General features: G+C 53.6%; 1 protein-coding gene across 1 annotated transcript in view; it reads right to left on the reverse strand.

Annotated features, from left to right (window-relative positions):
* Positions 1–14,441, reverse strand: part of IFT140 (intraflagellar transport 140) — a 239,048-nt gene that overhangs the window by 199,221 nt on the left and 25,386 nt on the right. Inside the window, exons 4-5 of the mRNA XM_075318259.1 lie at positions 2,332–2,453; positions 1,080–1,201 (exon numbers count right to left, since the gene is read on the reverse strand). Coding sequence (XP_075174374.1) covers positions 1,080–1,201; positions 2,332–2,453 — 244 coding nt within the window. The remainder of the gene's footprint in view (positions 1–1,079; positions 1,202–2,331; positions 2,454–14,441) is intronic.

Raw genomic sequence — 14,441 nt, forward strand, 5'->3', positions numbered from 1 at the left:
AGTCGGCAAAAGACTGGGAAATAGCTTGTGAAAAAGATGCTACCCAAGCCGGGGGTTCAGCCACCGGGGCCGGAGCAGCCGAGAGGACCCCTGAGGAGGCTCTAGGCTGAGACACAACCATATTAGCACAGGCATCACAATGTGGGAATGTGCTCGGCTCTGGCAGAATGCGCTTACATGCAGTGCAAAAAGCATACATGTTTGCAGCCATGCTCCGGGTGACAGACATGCTGCTGATGGGGGGGCTCTGCAGCAATAAAACACTCCTGTAGAATGCCTGAAAGTGTATATAAAAAGCCCACAACCAGAGGTTGTGGCTTACCACACCACTCTCTGTGTGCCCTCCGGATTCCACAGCTCCAAGTCCCAATGAAGCGACAGCTTTCCCAAAACAGCAACAGCTGCAGCTCCCAGCGCCGTCCAGTGTAAGAACGCTGAGAAAATGGTGCTGGGAGGAGGAGGGGGGGCGTGTATAAGCCCAGGAGCGGGAAAAACGGAGGGCAGAGAGATACAGGACGAGGTACAGGGGAGGGCCATGAAAAAAAGAAAAAAATATCAGAGAATGCAAGTGTGTGTGACCTCCTGAAACACAAAGCATTGAACTGGGTAGATTGTCATCCAGGGGGTGTATATAGCCGGAGGGAGGAGCTACACGTTTGAGTGTAGTACTTTGTGTGTCCTCCGGAGGCAGTAGCTATACACCCATGGTTTGGGTCTCCCATAAGGAACGATAAAGAAATGCAGAGGAATTGAGTTTGCATCACATATACAAAATGGATTGCGCTGACTGGACTGAGCAGTTGGATGGAGTCTTCCTGCCGCAGCTCTGCCCCTTTTATTGCTTTTCCTCTGCACAGGGGTCTATCTTGTGACTGCAGGGTATGGCAACATGAACCAGGCAATCCTATATTTCAGGGTGTGCAATCCTTTACATATTACCCTTTGTTTACTATATATGTATTTACTGGTAGATACATATATAGTAAAGCATCCATCAAACAGTTTAGAAATGATCAATATTGGATTTATCATGAAAAATCCCAGCCCCCACGGGAGTATTTTCCGGCTCTGCCACGTACCGTCTCCTGTGCTGAGGAAGAAGGAGAACTCCTGTTGGGCGGCTGCCTTCATTTTCCAATTAAACATATCCAAGGCCTTTTCATCCCCGCTCACTGCAGCTTTAGCCAGCTGGGCCATATCCCTGAAAAAAAGGGCAATAACAATCACAAGACAGTCAGATTTGTCCACGGCTACCAGATCTCCAGACCGGATCACTTCAAAAGAATAAGAGCTGATGTGCAATACCTGGGAGAAGTCACTAAACAGAATGAATGTAGCACCGACGCCCCATTGTGATGCCGACTTACTCACTGCCCCGGCTGGGTCACGTCCTTCCCCACGCTCTCCCCAGGTCATTCACGTGTGCTGCTACCTCCTTCCCTTCGCGAAGCCTGTGCACGCAGCCCAGGTCTCCTGGGAGTGTGCTAAGGGCATGCGCGCATGCACCGGCCCTCCTCTTAAAAGGCTGGCACACCTGGCTAAGAGGCACTGTGTATTTAAAGCACCCTCCCTTTAGGGAAGGTGCCTGCGCAACACCTTGAGTTAGTTAGTGTCCGGTCTCTCTAGCTAGTTGTCAGGTCCCATTATTCCTCTGTCCGATACCTGTACCTGCCTTCCCATAACAGTCTGTCCCTGCTGTGCCCACCATTCCTGTCTGTATTCACCTTTCCAGGGTGCCTCAGTCACCTTGCCTGTACCTGTCTATCCCTCAGTCTGTCACCAGCCCTGGGGGTCAGCTGCCACAGTCCCAGTCACTGCTCTGGGAGTGGCAGCTGGCGTCTGCCTCACACTGGGATCTTAGTTAAGCCTGTCCCACTATGGGGTAAGCCCGAGTCCCCTCTTGTCCAGTGGGTCTACTAATCCCTCTCGCTGCCCCTACACCAGCGTTACAATGACGAAGCGGATCCCCCTGATCATGGGGGTGTCGGACACCCACAGATCTGATTTTGAGGACTTAACCTAACAATAGTTCAAGATTAGATGCACGGACAACCCTTTTTAATAGAGGGCTACAGGAGGATACATATATTCATGGCAGAAGCAGAGAGGTAAGGTTTGCTTTCTGACAGTCAAGATTAAAGGCTATCACACATGCATGCAATTCGGCCGATGTCGGAACGTAATTCACGATCTGGTCGCAGCTCTCCCAACCCGAGCATAGAATCTGCACATATTTCTAAGAAGTGTTCATGCTCGGGTCAGGAGAGCCGCAGCCAGTCCATGTACTGCGATCTGACATCGGATAGCGAGTGAAGAAGCCTGAATACTTACTCTTCTGGAGCCAGCGGTTTAAAAAGGCAGTGAGTCAAAGGCTTGTGGTACTCCAGCTTTAATAATGGCGCTCCTTGAACCCGACCTCGCTGGTCCAGTCTCCACATTACCAGTAAGCCATTCTATACAAAAGAGATTAAAAAATACATCAAATATAAGAGTATTATAGCGTGCATTCAGAATATGCTGGGATGATTCACTATCTGTGACAGATACCACTATTATATACCTACTCAAAGGCAAATACCGTATTTTTCGGACTATAAGACGCACCGGACTATAAGACGCACCCTGGTTTTAGAGGAGGAAAGAAGGGAATTTTGTTACTTACCGTAAATTCCTTTTCTTCTAGCTCCTATTGGGAGACCCAGACGATTGGGTGTATAGCTACTGCCTCCGGAGGCCACACAAAGCATTACACTAAAAAGTGTAAGGCCCCTCCCCTTCTGGCTATACACCCCCAGTGGGATCACTGGCTCACCAGTTTTAGTGCAAAAGCAAGAAGGAGGAAAGCCAATAACTTGGTTAAACAAATTCACTCCGAGTAACATCGGAGAACTGAAAAACCGTTCAACATGAACAACATGTGTACCCGAAAAAACCCAAAAATCCCGAAGGACAACAGGGCGGGTGCTGGGTCTCCCAATAGGAGCTAGAAGAAAAGGAATTTACGGTAAGTAACAAAATTCCCTTCTTCTTCGGCGCTCCATTGGGAGACCCAGACGATTGGGACGTCCAAAAGCTGTCCCTGGGTGGGTAAAGAAATACCTCATGTTAGAGCTGCGAAGACAGCTCTCCCCTACGGGGAGGCAACTGCCGCCTGCAGGACTCTTCTACCTAGGCTGGCGTCCGCCGAAGCATAGGTATGCACCTGATAATGTTTGGTGAAAGTGTGCAGACTCGACCAGGTAGCTGCCTGGCACACCTGTTGAGCCGTAGCCTGGTGTCGTAATGCCCAGGACGCACCCACGGCTCTGGTAGAATGGGCCTTCAGCCCTGATGGAACCGGAAGCCCAGCAGAACGGTAGGCTTCAAGAATTGGTTCTTTGATCCATCGAGCCAGGGTGGCCTTAGAAGCCTGCGACCCTTTGCGCTTACCAGCGACAAGGACAGAAAGTGCATCCGAACGGCGCAGGGGCGCCGTGCGGGAAATGTAGATTCTGAGTGCTCTCACCAGATCTAACAAATGTAAATCCTCCTCATACCGATGAACTGCATGAGGACAAAACGAAGGCAAAGAGATATCCTGATTAAGATGAAAAGAGGATACCACCTTCGGGAGAAACTCCTGAATGGGGCGCAGCACTACCTTGTCCTGGTGGAAGACCAGGAAGGGAGCATTGGAAGACAGCGCTGCTAGCTCAGACACTCTCCGAAGAGATGTGATCGCTACCAGAAAAGCCACTTTCTGTGATAGTCTAGAAAGTGAAACCTCCCTCAGAGGCTCGAAGGGCGGCTTCTGGAGGGCAAATAGTACCCTGTTCAGATCCCATGGATCTAACGGCCGCTTGTACGGGGGTGCAATATGACAAACCCCCTGCAGGAACGTGCGCACCTTAGGGAGTCGTGCTAGACGCTTCTGAAAAAAGACGGATAGCGCCGAGACTTGCCCTTTAAGGGAGCCGAGCGACAAACCTTTTTCTAACCCAGATTGCAGGAAAGAAAGAAAGGTAGGCAATGCAAATGGCCAGGGAGACACTCCCTGAGCAGAGCACCAGGATAAGAATATCCTCCACGTTCTGTGGTAGATCTTAGCGGACGTGGGCTTCCTAGCCTGTCTCATGGTGGCAACGACCCCTTGGGATAATCCTGAAGACCCTAGGATCCAGGACTCAATGGCCACACAGTCAGGTTCAGGGCCGCAGAATTCCGATGGAAAAACGGCCCTAGGGACAGTAAGTCTGGTCGGTCTGGTAGTGCCCACGGTTGGCCGACCGTGAGATGCCACAGATCCGGATACCACGCCCTCCTTGGCCAGTCTGGGGCGACGAGTATGACGCGGCTGCAGTCGGATCTGATCTTGCGTAGCACTCTGGGCAAGAGCGCCAGAGGTGGAAAAGCATAAGGGAGCCGGAACTGCGACCAATCTTGCACTAAGGCGTCTGCCGCCAGAGCTCTGTGATCGCGGGACCGTGCTATGAAGGTTGGGACCTTGTTGTTGTGCCTGGACGCCATTAGGTCGACGTCCGGCCTTCCCCAGCGGCTACAGATTTCCTGAAACACGTCCGGGTGAAGGGACCATTCTCCTGCGTCCATGCCCTGGCGGCTGAGGAAGTCTGCTTCCCAGTTTTCAGCGCCGGGGATGTGAACTGCGGATACGGTGGAGGCCGTGGCTTCCACCCACATCATAATCCGCCGGACTTCCTGGAAGGCTTGCCGACTGCGTGTCCCCCTTGGTGATTGATGTATGCCACCGCTGTGGAGTTGTCCGATTGAATTCGGATCTGCTTCCCTTCCAGCCACTGTTGGAAGGCTAGTAGGGCAAGATACACTGCTCTGATTTCCAGAACATTGATCTGAAGGGTGGACTCCTGCTGAGTCCACGTACCCTGAGCCCTGTGGTGGAGAAACACTGCTCCCCACCCTGACAGACTCGCGTCTGTCGTGACTACCGCCCAAGACGGTGGTAGGAAGGATCTTCCCTGTGATAATGAGGTGGGAAGAAGCCACCATTGCAGAGAGTCCTTGGCCGTCTGTGAAAGGGATACTTTCCTGTTCAGGGATGTTGACTTCCCGTCCCATTGGCGGAGAATGTCCCAATAAAGAGGACGCAGATGAAACTGCGCAAACGGAACCGCCTCCATTGCCGCCACCATCTTCCCGAGGAAGTGCATGAGGCGTCTTAAGGAGTGCGACTGACCGTGACGGAGAGTCTGCACCCCGGTCTGTAGTGACCGCTGCTTGTCCAGCGGAAGCTTCACTAGCGCTGAGAGGGTATGAAACTCCATGCCAAGATACGTTAGTGATTGGGTCGGTGACAGGTTTGACTTTGAGAAGTTGATGATCCACCCGAACGTCTGGAGAGTCTCCAGCGCAACATTCAGGCTGAGTTGGCATGCCTCTTGAGAGGGTGCCTTGACAAGTAGATCGTCCAAGTAAGGGATCACAGAGTGTCCCTGTGAGTGCAAGACTGCTACCACTGCCGCCATGACCTTGGTGAACACCCGTGGGGCTGTCGCCAGACCAAATGGCAGAGCTACGAACTGGAGATGTTCGTCTCCTATCACAAAACGTAGAAAACGTTGGTGCTCTGTAGCAATCGGCACGTGGAGATAAGCATCTTTGATGTCTATTGATGCTAGGAAATTTCCTTGAGACATTGAGGCAATGACGGAGCGGAGGGTTTCATCCGGAACCGCCTGGCCTCCACGTGCTTGTTGAGCAGTTTTAGGTCCAGAACGGAACGGAAAGAGCCGTCCTTTTTTGGCACCACAACCAGATTGGAGGAAAACCGTGTCTTGTTCCTGAAGAGGAACAGGGATTACCACTCCTTCTGCCTGCAGAAGAGCATCGGCTCGGTGGGGAGGTGGGGACGTTCTGAAGAATCGAGTCGGAGGACGAGAACAGAACTCTGTCCTGTGCACGAGGGCACAATGTCCCTCACCCACCGGTCTGTGACCTGTGGCAGCTAAATGTCGCCAAAGGCGAGCGAGTCTGCCATCAACCGCGGATGCGGAGAGATGAGAGAGCTGAGAGTCATGAGGAGACCGCCTTGGTAGCGGTTCCTCCGGCTGCCTTCCTTGGGCGTGATTGAGCCCCCGGAAGCTGAGCCCCTCTGAGGCTTTTCAGCTCTTTTGGACGAGGACAATTGGGACCTGCCCGAGCTTGGGAAGGACCGAAACCTCGACTGTCCTTCCAGGACAGCATTAATAGGGTAAGTCGCAATGCAGACATTGCGAGGTTACGGACGCCCCTGCGGCACAAATGGACATATGCTCAAGACCAGCTGTGCAAGAACAGCTGAAAAGCTTAGGGTGCCCATACGGCTGTAAATGCCGGAGCAACCGACACGCCGATAGCCTCATAGACAGATTTCAACCAGAGTCCATCTGTCTAGCATCTTCAAGTGAAGTCCCATCTCCACTGCAACTATGCTCTAGCCGCAAGCCTGGAGATTAGAGAATCCAGCTTTGGACCCTGGGTCCCGCGCTTGACCACGTCAGGGGGAAAAGGATAACGTGTATCCTTAATACGTTTGGAGAAAACGCTTATCTGGTAAGCGTGGTGTTCCTGGACTGCTTCTCTGAAGTCAGCGTGGCCAGAAAAATACTCAATATACGTTTGAGCTACTGAAATGGGACTTCTCCTGCTGTGAAGCTGACTCCTCCCCTGGGGGAGCTGAGGGAGAAAGATCCAACATTCCATTGATGGACGCTATAGGATCATTCCTTATGGCGTCACCATCCGGTGTATCCGGATTGAGAGCGGTGTCAGGATCAAAGTCCTGATGAGCTACGTCTGCCTCATCATACAGAGAGTCCCCTGGGACCCCCCCGGAGCACCGATTTTATTCCAAATGAGGGTGGCCAGGGAGCAATGATTTGCCCATGGCCTGTCCGGACTGCAAGTCTCTATCCCATTGCAACTCCATCCCTGTCCTTGGGCAGGGTTGACAGGTGGTTCCTTTGGCCACGTCTAATAGAGACCCCGGCTGACCAAGTGCTACAGGGGAGCATTGCACACAATGGGGTTCAGTGCCGTGGAACAGTATCACATGCAGTAAAAACAGCATCGAAAGCCTGTGTTGCATATATGCTGCTGCCGGCTAGCCATCTAGGATATAGAGCCAAGAATGGCGACCGTACAGTGCAATGTATAGCATACAAGCATAAAGTACAAATGAACACCGCAGCACATGCAATACAAGCAGCATAGAAAGCCTGTGCCTTGGCACCCCTGCTTTTCTGCTGCTGTAGACTAGCCATCTAGGGGAATATAGCCCAGAATAGCGACCGTACAGTGCAATGTATAGCATACAAGCATAAGTACAAATGAACACTGCAACCCCTGCAATACAAGCAGCATAGAAAAAAACCTGTGCCTCAGCACCCTTGCTTTTCTGCTGCTGTAGTCTAGTCATCCTAGGCGAAAATAGCCCAGACTAGCGACCGTACAGTGCAGTGTATAGCATACAAGCATAAATACACATGAACACTTCAGTACATGCAATACAAGCAGCATGGAAAGCCTGTGCCTTAGCACCCCTGCTTTCCTGCTGCTGATGTGTCGCCATCTAAGAGGGCATATAGCCACAAATAGCGACCTATGCAGTGTAAGCATAAAATACAAATGGACAACTGCGGTATTTAGAGGGGTCAGCACTTCAGGTGCCGCTTACCGCCCGCCTATAAGCGGGTGTGTGGTCGCCCTAGTCCTGTGCCTGGTTGCCCAGAGTCCGATCTCTCAGCTCGGACTGCAGGAATGGCTGCCGGCGTCTTCTCCAGCTCGTGTGGGTAGGGGCGGGCCGTGGGCGTGCCCCCAAGTCAGAGCGGGAAACCGGCGTCCCACAGTGTCCAGTGAGAGGGCTGGAGCATGTAAATAAGGCTCCAGCCCTCGGCGCTGCTGATTGTACAGCGTCTCTCCCCTACCCTGATTGACAGGGTGGGGGCGGGAACGAAGCGGAGCTAGGCCGCAAAAGCCGGGGACTGGATTTATAAGCGCCGCCGCCGTAAAAGCGCGGTCGGCGCTCAGTCCCCGGCGCACTACAAGTCCCAGCCGCGCCGCCGCTCCCGGAGCGTCCGGCGCGGTAGTTCCCCATACATAAAGTCACTCAGCTAGGCTGCAGTGACTGTAACCCTTTACTGTCCCCGGCGCACTAGCACACCCAGCAAGTCTGGAGTGTGCTGTGCCTGTGTGTACCGGGACACAGAGTACCTGAATGGTGCAGGGCCATGTCCCTGAACGGTACCCAGCTCCGTATCCAGCAGGTTCAATGGGTCTGTGGATGGAGCCCGGCCTCAGGGCTTTGGGGCCGGTAAGATCCCACTTCCTCAGAGCCCCTCAGGGGGATGGGGAAGGAAAAACAGCATGTGGGCTCCAGCCGCCGTACCAGCAATAGGTACCTCAACCTTACAAACCACCAGCGGGGTGAGAAGGGAGCATGCTGGGGGCCCTATATGGGCCCTCTTTTCTTCCATCCGATATAGTCAGCAGCTACTGCTGACTAAACAGTGGAGCTATGCGTGGATGTCTGACCTCCTTCGCACAAAGCAGAAAACTGGGGAGCCAGTGATCCCACTGGGGGTGTATAGCCAGAAGGGGAGGGGCCTTACACTTTTTAGTGTAATGCTTTGTGTGGCCTCCGGAGGCAGTAGCTATACACCCAATCGTCTGGGTCTCCCAATGGAGCGCCGAAGAAATGGGAAAATAAAACTTTAAGCAAAAAATGTGGTCATGACACACTGTTATAGGGCGAGGATCTGCTGCTGACACTGTTATGGGGGTAATGTCCCCAAATTCTCTACTAAGGTACCCCATCCTGGTAATGATCCTCCTGCCTTGTATATGATCCTGCTGTAAACCCCCATCCATCCTGTTCACATACTCCCCCCCCCATCCAGCCTGTTCACATACCCCCCCCCATCCAGCCTGTTCACATGCCCCCCCATGCAGCCTGTTCACATGCCCCCCCATCCAGCCTCTTCACATGCCCCCCCATCCAGCCTGTTCACATGCCCCCCCATCCAGCCTGTTCACATGCCCCCCCCATCCAGCCTGTTCACATGCCCCCCCATCCAGCCTGTTCACATGCCCCCCATCCAGCCTGTTCACATGCCCCCCCATCCAGCCTGTTCACATGCCCCCCCATCCAGCCTGTTCACATGCCCCCCCATCCAGCCTGTTCACATGCCCCCCCATCCAGCCTGTTCACATGCCCCCCCATCCAGCCTGTTCACATGCCCCCCCATCCAGCCTGTTCACATGCCCCCCCATCCAGCCTGTTCACATGCCCCCCCATCCAGCCTGTTCACATGCCCCCCCATCCAGCCTGTTCACATACCCCCCCATCCTGCCTGCTCATATACCATCCTGGTATATGGCCTGTATCCTATAGCTCAGAGAAAAAAATAAACGTTTATACTCACCTTTTCCTCACTCCCTGCAGCACCGATCATATCTTCCTCTCTGGCACGCTGACCTGTATGTGTGGAGCCGTTCCCCTGCAGCACGCGATGTCTTCCTGTCTGTGCCGATCAGCTGACCAGCTCAGCACAGATCAGCTGACCGGCACAGATCAGCTGACCGGCACAGACAGGAAGTCATCGCGTGCAGCAGGGGGGCGGCTCCACACACGGGGACGGGTGAGTGTACTGATTCACTGCACTCCGCGCTGGTAATGACGCGCGGGGGGCAGTGAATACAGCCGCACATGATCACTCCAGGCTGTAATTGCCAGGGGTGATCATGCTGGCTCTTTACTATGCGCGCGTCCCCGCTCGTCCTCCCGCCCACCTGTCAGTGCCGGCTTCAGCGCTGAGAGATGGGCGGGAGGATGGGCGTGCATATGTAATGAGCGGGCCCACGTGGTCACGAGCAGGCGCTGCTGCTGCCTGCTCGTGCCCCCGATGACCCACAGCACCCTCATTCCCAGCCGCAGCCCTATAGTCAGACCATAAGACGCACCCCCAACTTTCCCCCAACATTTGGGGGAAAAAAAGTGCGTCTTATGGTCCGAAAAATACGGTACTTGGATATGTCTCCCATAGGCTGCTATGTTAAAAAATAAAAACCCTATGAACATAAGAAATACAATGCAGAAGCATTCGTTGAAATGCTACCTAAAAAAAAAAAAAAGAAGGGAATTTTGTTACTTACCGTAAATTCCTTTTCTTCTAGCTCCTATTGGGAGACCCAGACGATTGGGTGTATAGCACTGCCTCCGGAGGCCACACAAAGCATTACACTAAAAAGTGTAAGGCCCCTCCCCTTCTGGGTATACACCCCCCGTGGGATCACGGGCTGCTCAGTTTTAGTGCTAAAGCAAGAAGGAGGAAAGCCAATAACTGGTTTAAACAAATTCACTCCGAAGTAACATCGGAGAACTGAAAACCATTCAACATGAACAACATGTGTACCCGAAAACAACCAAAAATCCCGAAGGACAACAGGGCGGGTGCTGGGTCTCCCAATAGGAGCTAGAAGAAAAGGAATTTACGGTAAGTAACAAAATTCCCTTCTTCTTCGTCGCTCCATTGGGAGACCCAGACGATTGGGACGTCCAAAAGCAGTCCCTGGGTGGGTAAAGAAATACCTCATGTTAGAGCTGCAAAGACAGCCCTCCCCTACGGGGAGGCAACTGCCGCCTGCAGGACTCTTCTACCTAGGCTGGCGTCCGCCGAAGCATAGGTATGCACCTGATAATGTTTGGTGAAAGTGTGCAGACTCGACCAGGTAGCTGCCTGGCACACCTGTTGAGCCGTAGCCTGGTGTCGTAATGCCCAGGACGCACCCACGGCTCTGGTTGAGTGGGCCTTCAGCCCTGATGGAACCGGAAGCCCAGCAACACGGTAGGCTTCAAGAATTGGTTCTTTGATCCATCGAGCCAGGGTGGCTTTGGAAGCCTGCGACCCTTTGCGCTTACCAGCGACAAGGACAAAGAGTGCATCCGAGCGGCGCAGGGGCGCCGTGCGGGAAATGTAGATTCTGAGTGCTCTCACCAGATCTAACAAATGTAAATCCTTTTCATACCGATGAACTGGATGCGGATAAAAGGAGGGCAAGGAGATATCCTGATTAAGATGAAAGGAGGATACCACCTTAGGGAGAAACTCCTGAATGGGGCGGAGCACTACCTTGTCCTGGTGGAACACCAGGAAGGGAGCCTTGGATGACAGCGCTGCTAGTTCAGACACTCTCCGAAGAGACGTGACCGCTACCAGAAAGGCCACTTTCTGTGAGAGTCGAGAAAGTGAAACATCCCTCAGAGGCTCGAAGGGCGGCTTCTGGAGAGCAACAAGGACCTTGTTTAGATCCCCCGGATCTAACGGCCGCCTGTACGGAGGGACGATATGACAAACCCCCTGCAGGAACGTGCGCACCTGAGAAAGTCGTGCTAGACGCTTCTGAAAAAAACACGGATAGTGCCGAGACTTGCCCTTTAAGGGAGCTGAGCGACAAGCCCTTTTCCAACCCAGATTGCAGGAAGGAAAGAAAGACAGGTAACGCAAATGGCCAGGGGGATACTCCTTGTGCAGAGCACCAGGATAAGAAAATCTTCCACGTTCTGTGGTAGATCTTAGCAGAAGTGGACTTCCTAGCCTGTCTCATGGTGGCCACGACCCCTTGGGATAATCCTGAAGACGCTAGGATCCAGGACTCAATGGCCACACAGTCAGGTTCAGGGCCGCAGAATTCCGATGGAAAAACGGCCCTTGGGACAGTAAGTCTGGTCGGTCTGGTAGTGCCCACGGTTGGCCGACCGTGAGACGCCACCGATCCGGGAACCACGACCTCCTCGGCCAGTCTGGGACGACGAGGATGGCGCGGCGGCAATCGGAGCGGAGCTTGCGTAGCACTCTGGGCAACAGTGCCAGAGGTGGAAACACATAGGGTAGCTGTAACTGCGACCAATCCTGAACTAAGGCGCCTGCCGCCAGAGCTCTTTGCTCGTGAGACCGCGCCATGAAAATCGGGACCTTGTTGTTGTGCCGAGACGCCATTAGGTCGACGTCCGGCATCCCCCAGCGGCTACAGCTTTCCTGACACCCTTCTGGGTGCAGAGGCCATTCCCCTGCGTCCATGCCCTGGCGACTGAGGAAGTCTGCTTCCCAATTTTCTACGCCCGGGATGTGAACTGCGGATATGGTGGATGCTCTGTCTTCCACCCCCATCAGAATCCGCCGGATTGCCTGGTAGGCTTGGCGATGCGTGTTCCGCCTTGGTGGGTGATGTATGCCACCGCTGTGGAATTGTCCGACTGAATTCGGATCTGTTTTCCTTCCAGCCACTGCTGGAAGGCTTGCAGGGCAAGATACACTGCCCAGATTTCCAGAACATTGATCTGAAGGATGGACTCCTCTGAAGAGAGTCCTTGACCGTCTGAGAAGGGAGACGTTCCTGTCTAGGGACGTCGACTCCCCAACCCATTGGCAAAGCATGTCCCATTGAAGTGGACGCAGATGAAACTGCGCGAAAGTGACTGCCTCTGCATGAGGCGTCCTAAGGGGTGTGACTGGCCTTGAAGAAGAGACTGCACCCCCGTCTGTAGTGAACGCTGCTTGTCCAGCGGAAGCTTCACTATCGCTGAGTGAGTGTGAAACTCCCTGCCCCGATATGTCCGCGATTGGGTCGGTGCCCGATGTAACCTTGAAAAGTTGATGATCCACCCGAAACTCTGGAGAGTCTCCAGCGCCACGTTCAGGCTGTGTTGGCATGCCTCTTGAGAGGGTGCCTTGACAAGTGGATCGTCCCAGTAAGGATCACAGAGTGACCCTGAGAGTGCAGGACTGCTCCCACTGCTGCCCTGAACTTGGTGAAAACCCGTAGGGCTGTCGCCAGACCAAAGGGCAGGGCTACGAACTGAAGATGCTCGTCTTCAATAACGAAACGTGGCAAACGCTGGTGCTCTGGAGCAATCGGCACGTGGGGATAAGCATCCTGATGTCTATTGATGCTAGGAAATCTCCTTGAGACATTGAGGCAATGACGGAGCGGAGGGTTTCACCCGGAACCGTCTGGCCTTCACGTGCTTGGTGAGCAGTTTTAGGTCCAGAACGGAACGGAAAGAGCCATCCTTTTTTGGCACCCCAATCAGATTGGAGGAAAAACCGTGTCTCGTTCCTGAAGAGGAACAGGGATTACCACTCCTTCTCGGGGGGGGGGGTGGGAAAGTTCTGAAGAATCGAGCCGGAGGACGAGAACAGAACTCTATCCTGTACACTGGAGACACAATGTCTCTCACCCACCGGTCTGTGACCTGTGGCAGCTAAATGTCGCCAAGCGGGAGAGTCTGCCACCAACCGCGGATGCGGAGAAAGAGAGCTGAAAGTCATGAGGAGACCGCCTCGGTAGCGGTTCCTCCGGCTGCCTTCCTTGGGCGTGATTGAGCCCGACCAGAATCTGAGCCCCTCTGAGCCTTTTGAGCACTTTTGGACGAGGACAATTGGGACCTGCCCGAGCCTGGGAAGGACCGAAACCTCGACTGTCCCTCCAGGACAGCATTAATAGGGTAAGTCGCAATGCAGACATTGCGAGGTTAAGGACACCACCTGCGGCACAGATGTACCTGTGCTCAAGACCAGCTGCGCAAGACCAGCTGAAATAGCTTAGAGTGCCCATACGGCTGCGAATGCCGAAGCAACCGACACGCTGATAGCTTCACAGACAGATTTCAACCAGAGGTCCATCTGTCTGTCAATGGTATCTTTAAGTGAAGTCCCATCTCCACTGCAACTATGGATCTAGCCGCAAGCCTGGAGATTGGGGGATCCACCTTTGGACCCTGGGTCTAGCGCTTGACTACGTCAGGGGGAAAGGGAGAACGTGTATCCTTAATACGTTTGGAGAAACGCTTATCTAGTAAGCGTGGTGTTTCTGAACTGCTTCTCTGAAGTCAGCGTGGCCAGAAAAGTACTCAATATACGCATGAGATACTGAAAAAGGATTGCTCCTGCTGTGAAGCTGACTCCTCCAATGGGGGAGCTGAGGGAGAAATATCCAACATTCCATTGATGGACGCTATAAGATCATTCACTATGGCGTCACCATCCGGTGTATCCGGATTGAGAGCGGTGTCAGGATCAAAGCCCTGATCAGCTACGTCTGCCTCATCATACAGAGAGCCCTCCAGTGATGAAGCCGAGTGCCGCAACCAGCGAGCTAGCTTAGGCTGTCTGGGACTGTCGTCCGTGTCAGAGCCTTCACCCTGGAATGCCTGAGACCCCCCCCGGAGCACTGATTATGTTCCAAATGAGGGTGGCCAGGGAGCATTAATCAAGATTGCCCATGGCCTGCCTGGACTGCAAAGTCTCTATCCCAGGACAATCTATCAGCCGAAACTGCAACTCCGTCCCTGTCCCTGGACAGGGTTCACAGGTGGTTCCTTTGGCCACCTCTAGTAGAGACCCCGGCTGACCCAGTGCTACAGGGTAGCATTGCCCACAATGGGGGTC

The sequence above is a fragment of the Anomaloglossus baeobatrachus genome, chromosome 7 (genome assembly GCF_048569485.1).
Source record: "Anomaloglossus baeobatrachus isolate aAnoBae1 chromosome 7, aAnoBae1.hap1, whole genome shotgun sequence".
NCBI classification, from domain to species: Eukaryota; Metazoa; Chordata; class Amphibia; order Anura; family Aromobatidae; genus Anomaloglossus; species Anomaloglossus baeobatrachus.